Source organism: Aegilops tauschii, chromosome 6, assembly GCF_002575655.3.
Source record: "Aegilops tauschii subsp. strangulata cultivar AL8/78 chromosome 6, Aet v6.0, whole genome shotgun sequence".
NCBI classification, from domain to species: Eukaryota; Viridiplantae; Streptophyta; class Magnoliopsida; order Poales; family Poaceae; genus Aegilops; species Aegilops tauschii.
Genome location: NC_053040.3, coordinates 334,396,754 through 334,408,722, shown reverse-complemented (window position 1 = coordinate 334,408,722; position 11,969 = coordinate 334,396,754). Strand labels below are relative to the sequence as shown.

The 11,969-nt window shown below is 47.0% G+C and overlaps 1 protein-coding gene across 1 annotated transcript; it reads left to right on the top strand.

Moving 5' to 3' along the window:
* Positions 1-6,053: 6,053 nt before the first annotated feature.
* Positions 6,054-11,742, top strand: LOC109758498 (cold-responsive protein kinase 1-like). Its single transcript, XM_073500661.1, has 9 exons — positions 6,054-6,118; positions 7,394-7,499; positions 8,683-8,743; positions 8,890-9,005; positions 9,076-9,289; positions 9,357-9,618; positions 9,713-9,797; positions 9,945-10,221; positions 11,303-11,742. Exons 1-9 carry the CDS (start codon positions 6,054-6,056, stop codon positions 11,740-11,742), a joined length of 1,626 nt encoding a protein of 541 aa, XP_073356762.1.
* Positions 11,743-11,969: the final 227 nt, after the last annotated feature.

Sequence of the window (11,969 nt, the reverse complement as noted above, 5' to 3'; positions counted from 1 at the left end):
AAAAGAAAGATGATGAAGAATTTGAACGCTTTGCTGAAATGCTGAGGCCAGTCTTTTTGCGTACTCGCTTGACTGATATACTTAAAATGCCTCCTTATGCAAAGTATATGAAAGACATCATCACCAATAAGAGAAAAATACCGGAAGCTGAAATCTCCACTATGCTTGCTAATTATACTTTTAAAGATGGAGTACCTAAAAAACTTGGAGATCCGGGAATTCCAACTATACCTTGCTCCGTCAAAACAAATTATGTGAAAACTGCTTTGTGTGATTTAGGAGCTCGTGTTAGTGTTATGCCTTTCTCTTTATATAAAAGACTTGATTTGAATAAACTCACACCTACTGAAATATCTTTGCAAATTGCTGACAAATCAACTGCCATACCTATCGGTATTTGTGAGGATGTGCCCGTTGTTTTTGTTGCTAATGTTACTATTTTAACTGACTTTGTTATAGTTGAGATGCCCGAGGACGACAACATGTTGATTATCCTTGGTAGACCCTTCTTGAATACTGCAGGGGCTGTTATTGATTGCAATAAAAGCAAGGTCACTTTTCATATCAACGGTAATGAGCATACGGTGCACTTTCCGAAGAAACAGTTCCAAGTGAATGGTATTAATTTTATTGAAAAATCTCCGACAATCACTATTGGAAGTTTTCAACTACCTCTACCTACTGCCAAAGAGAAATATGAAATGCTTATTGTTGGGGATATTCACATCCCCGTTGAGGTAACTTAGTGATTTACGAACGTTCTTGGTTTCATGCTAATCAAAATTGCTTGTTAATAAGACCTGATCAACCTTATTAATGGATCATTTTTTAGAGGTATAAAGTTGATGAATTTAGTAAGCACTACCGTCCCTCCCTATCTTTTGTTTTCTGTTTTTATTAGTTAAATAAAATAAAATGCCATGTTTTGTCTATTTTCTGAATTTTCCGTGCAATAAAAAATGACCCAAAAATAAAAGTTCTCAGAATGCTCTGAAAATTTAATACGGTTTTTTTTCTGAATATTTAAGAATTTCTGGTGCAAATAATATCAGAGGGAGGTGCACCAGGTGGGCACAACCCACCTGGGCGCGCCAAGACCCCCAGGCACGCCCTGGTGGGTTGTGGTCCCCATGTGGGCCCCCCTCATTTATCCCTTCACACCACATCATCACTTACCTCCAGAAAAAAATCTCCATTGCTCTCTCTCTCTCGTGTTCTTGCTCTCAAACCCGCGGATTTCGATCTCTTTGCTCGAAGCTCGGTTTCCGAAACTGTTTCGGGGGATTGTTGCTTGGTATGTGACTCCACCATTTGTCCAATTAGTTTTTGTTTTTGTGGTTTATATTTTGAATAATTAGCTACTCTTGGTGCTGCTATAGATGAGCTTGCATGTTGAATTATTAGAGTTCTAAGTAGTTTGAATGCTTGCTATGGCCTCTATGTATCCCTATGAGTAGTTTCTATCAATTGTATGAAGTTTTGTTGATAAATTTTTGTCACCTAAAATTTTTCAGAAAATTGTACGCGAACATGATGAACTTATTTGGGAGGAGTTCTTCGAGGAGGAGATCCTCGGGGGCATCTTCTACTGACAACTCCGCTCGCAAGTCTTATGTTGAACCGAGTGAAAGTTCCATTCGAGATGCAGCCACCAAAACATGCTTATGGCCTTGCGATGACTATATGATGTGTGTGGGCATTAAGGAGGAATTTGAGCAATATGTTCACAATGCTGGCCTCGGTCCCTCCATTGTAGATAAGTGTTAACAACACCACACTCTCACTGAATAATTTGTCAAAGGATTTAAATTCCATCCCCGTGAGTCTAGGGTGTCATTTAAACTTTATGAAAATCCATTTACCATTTCATTAGAGAATTTTGCTCACCACTGCAAACTTCCATTCGGGGGTTCGCTCGACGATGCCAAGGGCCGAGTACCAATCATTCTTAACTAGTCTTTGCTACGGTGAGACGAGGGGAGTGACACAAGGTAGAATAAACAGCATCCATTTTCCCGCAATTCAGTACTTTGCATTATTTAACGGGAAATGTATAGTAGGCAAGCAAGACTGTAGTACACTTTGTGCTCCAGACTTGAGCCTCATACGCACCGCTCTCACCGGTGAAAGGAGTTATAACCTTGGAGCGATTGTTGCACGCAGACTGCAGCATAACACTAATAGTGGCGTTTCTATGGTGGAATATATGCCATGCGTTTAGCACGAGGGCTGGGTGTTTCACCTTTCCCCTTTGACCCTATCCTACCCACGCAGTATTTAGACTTTGATTCTTTCGAAATTCATAAGATCCTCAAAGGAAATATTCATAATTTCACTTATAATCTATTGTTTAACCAAGCATTTGTTGTGCACACATATTTGCCTGCGCCTACTGTTTTTGACTATCACAGCAAGGGGAGATATTTTGTTCTTGAGAGCGAGGCCCGAGCTCACAACGCGGCGGTGGAGGCAGCACGGCAGGCCGAGGCATCCGCACCGAGAGCCTCCGTGAGCTACCACGCCGACTACTATCCAGGCTACTGACTGCTTACCAAGTTAGGCCAAAAGCCTAAGCTTGGGGGAGTACGTGTTTCTGACCGACATTACATTCATGTTCACACATTTCATTCCAGTTGTCGGTGTCCACACTTTTTCATTGTATCATCAATGCTTAAATTTACTTTCTTGCTTTCTTCCTGTGTGTTTGAAAAACTTTAGAAAAACCAAAAAAAATAGTTGTAGTTAGTTTACTTTCTATGTGTGCTTAGTTGTAGTACTTAAAAGAAAACCCAAAAAGATTTCCTTGATTCTTTTGCTTGTTGGGAGCTTTCCCGTGTAAATAGTTTTTCTCGTTTTTGCTTTTCCCTTTTTATTTGCTTGCTCAAGAAAACCAAAAACTCCAAAATATTTTAGTGTGTTCCTCTAAATTTCTTTTCTTTTTATTCGAGTTGTACCGAGGAGAAGACCACGATGAAAATGTCGAGTGGCTCCCATATGAATAATTGTTGATCTAATAAAGAGCCCATTTTACCTTGTCTTCTCCTGTTGAATAAAATTTTTGCAGATTCCAGCTTAGTCCACAACACTGTTGCACTATTATTATTTTCACAACGTTCGGTCGTGCAAGTGAAAGGCAATAATGACGATATTCGATGAACTGGCTGTGGAAGAGAGAAACGGGTATGAACTCGACTTGTTCTGTTTGTGTAAATATGTTTAACCTAGTATCCATGATTCATCCCATTATGATTAAACATGTTTGCAATGACAATTAGAGATTATAGTTTCTCATGCCATGCATAAGTAGCTGGGAGTGGATAATGATTTATCTTGGATATCAACATTGCGTTAAAATTATTGTGATGTAGTACGATGATATGGTATCCTCCTCTGAATGTTCGAGTGGCTTGACTTGGCACATGTTCATGCATGTAGTTGAATCAAAACCAACATAGCCTCTATGATATTTATGTTCATGATGTTCATATCCTACTCATGCTAGTGTCCATTGTTACTTATGCATAATACATATTCATGACCGTTGTTGCTCTCTAGCTGGCTGCTTCTCAACCAAATTGCTAGCCTTCGCCTGTACTAAGTGATAATTCTGCTTGTACATCAAAAACCTTGAACCCAAAGTTATTCCAGATGAGTCCACCATACCTACCTATATGCGGAATTACCCTGCCGTCCTAAGTAAAATTGCACGTGCCACCTCTAAAAACTTGTAATAAATATCCTTTTTGTGTGCCTGGATCGTTCATGGAACGACACGAGGTGGTCGGTATCTTCCATGCTAAGCGGGTTATTCTCAGGTCAAGTGTTTATTCACTCGCCATCGCACGAGAAAAGGGCAGTAATAGGGATGCCCAATCCCAAACTACAAACAGAAAAAGCTTACAAATAATCAAACAAAAACTCCCAATGGATTCAAAACCTTTACTTTTATCGCTTGGGGACCGCCACTAGCGTGCTTAGCATGGAAGATATTGATAACTAATGGTCGTGAAGTAAATGAGATGGGTGCATGTCTCAAAATATCATTTACCTTTAAAAAAACTTGAGCTCTGGCACCTCTACAGATCACTGCTTCCCTCTGCGAAGGGACTTTCTATTTACTTTTATGTTAGTGTCATCACCCTCTAAAATAAGCGCCAGAACCTGAGAGCACTGCTGTCATGCTTATGCATTGTGTGTAGCTAATGTTGGATGCATCATGACTGGAACATTTCTACCATGAATTACAATGTTTAGTCGCTGCTTGAACTTTGGAGGTGCTCTGCATTTATGTTTTGCGGTCTCAGAAAGGGCTAGCGAGATACCACTATTGTCATATTATATCATGGTTGTTTTGATAATGTGTTGCCGTTTGAGATATCTTATTATTGCTCGCTAGTTGATTATGTCGTTGATATGAGTTAATATAATCTTTAAGAGTTATTGTCCGCATGGTTAGTTATAATGTTGGTTGAAAACCTGGGTGCTGTTTAAGCCTATTTATGCAAACAAGAGCAGAGTTCATAAAAGTTTTTCCTTTTCACTTTCAGTTTATCAACTGAATTACTTGAGGACAAGCAAAGGTTTAAGCTTGGGGGAGTTGATACGTCTCCAACGTATCTACTTTTCCTAACGCTTTTCCTCTTGTTTTGGACTCTAATTTGCATGATTTGAATGAAACTAACCCCGGACTAACGCTGTTTTCAGCAGAACTACCATGGTGTTGTTTTTGTGCAGAATTTTTTTTCTCAGAGTGGAACGAAACTTTGCGAGGATTTTTTATATTAATAAAGAGAATTTCTGGATCCAAGACCCACCAGAGGGGGGCACCTGGGTGGGTATAACCCACCAGGGCTCCCCCCTCCTAGCGCGCCCAGTGGGTTGTCCCCACCTAGTTGCCCCGTAGACCCTGAAACCGACGCTATAAAATCCTATTTTTTCAGAAAAAAATCAGGGAGAAAGAATTATCGCGATCCACGAGACGGAGCCGCCGTCACCTCCTGTTCTTCATCGGGAGGCCACTTCTGGAGTCCGTTTGGGACTCCGGAGAGGGGGATCTTCGTTCTTCATCATCACCAACCCTTCTCCATCGCCAATTCCATGATGCTCCCCATCGGGAGTGAGTAATTCCTTCGCAGGCTCACTAGTCGATGAGGAGTTGGCTGAGATTCACCATGTAATCGAGTTAGTTTTGTTAGGGCTTGATCCCTAGTATCCATTATGTTCTGAGATTGATGTTGCTATGACTTTGCCATGCTTAATGCTTGTCACTTTGGGCCCGGGTGCCATGAATTCAGATCTGGATTGTTTATTCACCATTATATCCATGTTCTAGATCCGATCTTGCAAGTTATAGTCACCTACTACGTGTTATGATCTGGCAACCCCGGAGTGACAATAGTCGTACCACTCCCGGTGATGACCGTAGTTTGAGGAGTTCATGTATTCACCGTGTGTTAATGCTTTGTTCCGGTTCTCTATTAAAAGTAGGCCTTAATATCCCTTAGTTTCCAATATGGACCCCGCTGCCACGGGAGGGTAGGACAAAAGATGCCATGCAAGTTCTTTCCATAAGCACGTATGACTATTTATGGAATACATGCCTACATTGTATTCATGAATTGGAGCTAGTGTCGTATCGCCTAGGTTATGACTGTCACATGATGAATATCATCCTACAAATTACCGATCCAATGCCTACGAATTTATCATATATTGTTCTTGCTAAGTTACTACTGCTGTTGTTACTGTTGCACTTGCTACAAAACTACTGCTATCACTGTTACCGTTACCATTGCTGCTATCACTATTATCAAAACTATCATACTACTTTGCTACTGATCACTTTGCTACAGATAATTAATCTCCAGGTGTGGTTGAATTGACAACTCAGCTGCTAATACTTCAAATATTCTTTGGCTCCCCTTGTGTCGAATCTATAAATTTGGGTTGAATACTCTACCCTCGAAAACTGTTGCGATCCCCTATACTTGTGGGTTATCAAAAGCTCAGATAGTTTTTTCACAGGGTCAGCTGTAGGAAGAACCAGGACGTCAATGGGTTCCAGGTTTGAGGTGGAGAAGTTCATGGAACTTAAAACCTTGGGTTATGGCAGACAAAGGTGAAAGATTTGTTGGCACAACAGGGATGCTTGAAGGCGTTGCAGGAAGTCAATTCAGCTAAGATACATGTGATGCATGGAAGTTCGCAGAAGATGATTTGGGAGCCTCGAGCGTGTCATGCAGTCGGAGAAGTTCGGCTGGGTCGGACTAGATAGTCTGATGGATCGACGTGAGTCGGTTGGTACAGAAGACGGTGGTGGGATCGTCGACGGCGACATAGGAGCGTGATGCTGATGATGACCGACTTCTGGGACGTGGAAACACGTGGCGCGGGCCTGAGGGCTTGTGCAGCTTCGACAAGACTATGGCGTGGGGTTGATTCAAGACTGTGCACATGTGAGCTTGAAGTCGACGGGGCACGTGGGTGGACTGATCATCTACCAGGAGGGAGTCATATTGAAGGTGGAGCTGGAGTCTCGAGGACCTCACTCAGTGCTGATTGAGGGGCCACGGCGTAAGTGCACAAAGAGTCGAAGCCTATTCAGCGGGAAAAGCGAGTGACATGTAATTCGGATTGGAGCCCAGTGGTCTGATGGAAGCGTGAAACTCGTCATCGGTCGGTGATGATCGGTGGTACTCTGCAGTGGGGGTTGAGTAGTGTGGTTTCGCGACCCTTGAGACTTGACCAGGATAGCGGAGGCTCAACGCAGTAATAGTGGCGAGGCGTGCGACGCGCACGGGGCATGGAGACGGGCCAGGGCTCTGGTGGTCATACATGTGGTGAGACAACTGCGAATTTGACTCGGGATGACTCCAAGCAACGGTGAAATTCCTTCAAGTTTCATACAGGCGGTCAAGAAAGGAGCAGTGATGTTGAGTTCAGGTAACTCTTATGTGTGACACCCAATATGTGAGTTGTTCACTTTCACGCAGGTCAGTGGTCAGTGTGTAATGGCGTTGGACGGATACTCTGAAAGTAGGGATCACAAACTAGAGTAATAAGGAACTTAATTTTGCTCGAGTGTTGATTGTGGTCAAGAAATGAAGGGACTACAAGTTGTAGGTGGAGTCATATGGAGTCTTTGGAGTAGCAGTTGTGCTCACGGGATAAGCTCAAGTCTAATGTACATGAAAGTTTGATGCATTGACGAACTCAAGGTGGTGGAGAATATTCGTCAAGGTGGAGTTTGTTGGAAGAAAGTCTTATACGACCAGGTCGCAGGCTTTCAAACGAACGACCCTATCCATCGTACGACACGTGGAAGCGTGAATCTCCAAGCAAACAGCCCACTTCTTCTTCCCCGCTAGACCATCACCGATTCCATGTGTTGCAGTGCTTCGTCGTACCGGTTCTTCCTGTACTCGTTGTCTCTAGTGCGAGTCACCTGCGTAGGCTGTCCTTCCGACGACGAGAAGTTCGCCGGCGACCTCATGCAGTTGGTAAGGAACGGGCTTGCGGAGTTAATTAAATTGCTTCTCGCGGGTGCTGTCGGATCTGAGCTCATCCAGGCTCGGCGGACGGACGTTGCCGGCAGGGGGTGCACTGGTCAGCGAGGGCTCCCCGTGCTCCTGCTGGCTCGACGGAGTAGTTGCTCTAGCGGCTCCTGCTCCTCATCTGCCCCTTGCGGTACCAGGGGTGTGAGCCTGTGAGGGTCGTTCACCTGCGAGCTCGCCGGACTTGGGCGGCATGATGGAGCAGCGACTAAGTTAGCCACCGGCGGCGGGCTGGGCAATCCAATTTGGAAGGGGATTAATTTCTGTTGGAAAGGAATTAATGGTAACGATGAATCACGGATACTCTGGTCGCTTGAAGATTCACGAATACACATGTCGCACGATAGATTGGGTCGTTCGTTTGGAAGCATGAGACCCGGTCGTATAAGATTTTCTTCCGAGTTTGTTAGAGTTGTGTCGATTATTGTGTACAAAATAGGTTACAGTTGGACTTGTAATTGTATTGTGTTTAGATAGAATATGGAGTCGTGTCCTAGTAGGACACTTGTATCCTAGGCCTCTCGTATATAGTGAGGGTAGACACATGATGTAACCTATGCCAACATAATAGCACCGGAACGCGGGGGAAGCCGGCGGCATGTGCCGGCGTCCAGGACGACCGGGTGCGGTATTGTAGCGGTGTCATGAGGAGGAGTGCCCATAGTCAGGCCCCGGTGATGTAGCCATATCGGTAAACCTCGTTAACAAATCTCGGTGTCGTGCCTCATGTGATTGCTTGGTTCTTGGATGATCGACAGTATGACTCGGATTAAATTCTAACATGATTGGCAATTACTTTGCACGGAGTAGCATCTAGAATTTGATGTACAGACGTGCTCAAGCCGCCAGGACACACGCCGCGCGCAGTGTACGCCGTTCATCGCATCTCGTTCTCTGCCCCGGCATAAACTCCAGTGCTTATCAGTGAAGAGCTTGTCGGGCCACTTTCCAAGCGCCAGTACGGCAGTACGTTTGCTTGCTGCTCACTAGCTCTTTCCTCTTGCCTTTGCACAGTTTGGATTTAATGCTCGGCTAAGGAAGCCATAGATCTCCCTTGGAGCCCAACGAGCAACCACAGTCGGGCCATTTTCTGAGTTTCTTTGGCCCGGCGAGGTGCTTGCTGCTCTAGCTGGCTAACAGTATGGCAATGATGAAGAGATGCCTTTGCAGATCCGGGGAAGACTTCAAAGGTAATGGTCGAACAATTGAACTATCTCTTGTCTCCCTGTCTTTACTGATACGAGGTCTTAGCATTTGAGTTATTTTCTAGTAGAAAAGATTAAAGTATATCCAAAGCTGATATTTTCTCTCTCTCTTTTCCTGAATTGCTGAGCAGGACTGTTAAGGACAACCAACATCCATCTTTACTCCTATAAAGAGATCAGAAGAGCAACGAACAACTTCGACCATGGCAACAAGCTAGGCAGAGGTGGTTTCGGAACTATATACAAGGTATTGTTGTTACCTCTCGGCGCTTGTTCAGTTGCTCTTCAGCTAAATCCCTGTTATGTGGCACATGTAGGGAACCTTTGGAGACGGCACTGCATTTCCTGCCAAGGTTCTATCTTGTGAATCTAAACAAGGGATCAAGGAATTCCTGACAGAGATCGAAAGCATCGGCGAGGCCAAGCATGCGAACCTCTTCAGCTTGCTGGGCTGCTGTGTCCAGAAGCAAAATAGGATCCTGGTCTATGAGTTCGCGGAGAACAACAGCCTCGATCATGCACTCAAAGGTGGTTAGTCCCACCCAACCCAGTTCAGAGTTTCAGATTCACACCACGAGGCTCTCCACTCATACTGAAGGAAAAGTGCATATTTCAGCTCTAGGTTCAGCGAGCGGAGCAGCGATTCTCCCATGGAGCGTGAGATCGGACATCTGTATGGGCACGGCCAGTGGGCTGAGCTACCTCCACGAGGAGCACGAGCCCAACATCGTGCACAGAGACATCAAGGCAAGCAACGTCCTCCTCGGCAGAAACTACAGCCCCAAAATCGGGGACTTTGGCTTGGCGAAGCTGTTCCCGGATAACGTCACCCATGTCACCACGCGCGTGGTCGGAACGACGTGCGTGAGCCCTTCTTCCTCCTCCAGACACGAAGCCGTTTCGTCTCCTAAGACCAACAAGAGACTGGTGGTTGATATCTGTGCATGTCTGCAGCGGATACCTGGCGCCTGAATACGTGGTGCACGGGCAGCTGACCAAGAAGGCCGACGTCTACAGCTTCGGCCTCCTCCTCCTCGAGGTCATCAGCGGCCGGAGGGTCTCGAAGACGATTCGATCGGACACGTTCCTCGTGAGACAGGTCGCTTAACTAGCTTCGGTTTTCCAATCCACTGAATATGGCATCTCTGTGCTGCTGGCGCTCATGTTGATCTTTGTTGCAGTGCAGGCATGGCTGCTCTACGAGCAGGGAAGGCCGCTGGACATCGTGGACGCCAATGTCAAGGACTACCCGGAGGCAGAGGTGCTCAGATACGTCAAGGTAGGCCTGGCGTGCACGCAGGCGGCGCCCGACGGGAGGCCGACGGTGCGGCAGGTGGTGAAGATGCTGTCGCGGCCCGCTGCGTTCCGCGAGCTGGAGATACGCTTGGCCGACCATCACTACTCATCTGCCCTCACATGTCCTGGCTTGAGCTTGTCACCTCTTTCCTCCATGGCAACAAGTAGTACGAATTCTGCCTCGGCCACTTACAGTGATATCGTGCCCACGTAGATGGATTGATTTTTGAAACAAGACCATGCTCTAAAAACACTATTCTAATGCACTTTGAAGCACTGAACTTTTATTCAGAACATTAGGAATGTTTTTCCTACACGGAATTTTACACATATGTATAACGTTCAACAATGTTTGTTTTCTTTCTTAAAAGACAATGTTTGTTGTAAAAACACATGGTGGTGCATTTGAGCTCATGAGCAAAAGAGCTATTCCACCCTCCTCGCCCGTTAAAATTCCAGAAACCAACATGCCCTCGGACATGCACCTGATTGGCATGGCCAAGCGAAATTGCGCAGCCCCGAAGATTAGCCAAAGTCATCGAGGATCACAAAAGAAGCACTAATATCCAGCTTCTGCGTCTTGATAAATATCATCAGGTCATAAACAAAGACCAATAGCCTCTAGCTCAATCAGATATGTCTAAAGACATTGCCCATGAACATTTTCATGGCTTCTGGAGCGAGATCTTCCAAATCAAATAAACAACAACATCTCCAATAGATGATCCAAATGTAAAAATAACTAACTTTTGGACCGTCTGAGGCCAAAAACGCAGCTCCAACAGACGGTACATATGTAAAAAAATTTGGACCACGGCCTCCTCGTGATGTAAAATACAACACCTAGCGATGCAAATTTACATCACGAGGTGCGTCTGGTCCAAAACCAGCCGCCGCCTGCGAACGCCCAACCGCCACTTCATTTTCTTTCCCGCCCGCCCGCCCGCGACCTCCCGCCCGTCCGCCGCCGCCCCGCCGCCTCCACACCCCGCCGCACGCCGCCCGCATCAGATCCGGCGCCGCCCCGCCCCTGCCGCTGTTTCCACGCCGCCCGCCAGCCCGCTGTAGCTCCGCCCGCCACCGCCCCGCACGACGCCGCCGCCCCGCAGATATGCCCCGGCCGGCTCCGTCCGCCATCGCCCCACCCGCCGTAGCTCCATCCGCCACCGCCCCGCACGCCGCCGCCGCCCCGCAGCTCCGCCCCGCCGGGCTCCGTGCACCACCGCCCCGCACGCCGCCGCCCCGCAGCTCCGCCCCGCCCCGGCCGCACGCCGCCGCCGCTCCACCGCTCTCCGCTGGCGCCGAAGAAGACGCCAAAGGGCAAGTCGGGCTTCTTCGGCGTGAGGCAGAAGCCCTCCGGTAACTGGGGTGTGGAGTTCTCCGATGCCGGAAGGCGTTGGTGGATCGGCACGTACCCCTCCGCCCACGAGGCCGCGCGTGCCTATGACGTGGCGGTGTGGCGTGCCGAGAGGCCTCGGTCGCACCTCAACTTCCTAGAGATCGAGAGTCGGGCGAAAGCAGAGATGCTTGTGCCGCAGGGCATCAACATGAAGAAGATCACGACGAAGAAGAAGAAGACGAAGAAGCCGTCGGTTGTCGTCAGTGCTGGCGAGACCGACGAGGAGGCGATGGCGAGGTTTGCTCGGGAGCATCCGGAGTACGTCCAGGCCGAGCTGGAGTACTACTGAAAGCGTGAGGTGGAGCAGAAGAAGAAGGGGCCGAAGAAGGAGGACAAGGCCGGTCCCTCGACGGTGATCCCATCGAGTCCTCTTCCGAGGAGGACTGGGCAGACTTCTCGGACAAGGAGGAGGAGGAGGGGTGCGACGACCCGACGAAGGAGGAGTTCTGGGCGCAGTTCCGCAGCTCCGACGATGAGGAGTAGTTTATCTAGTAGTTTGAATAAGTAGTAGTTGAA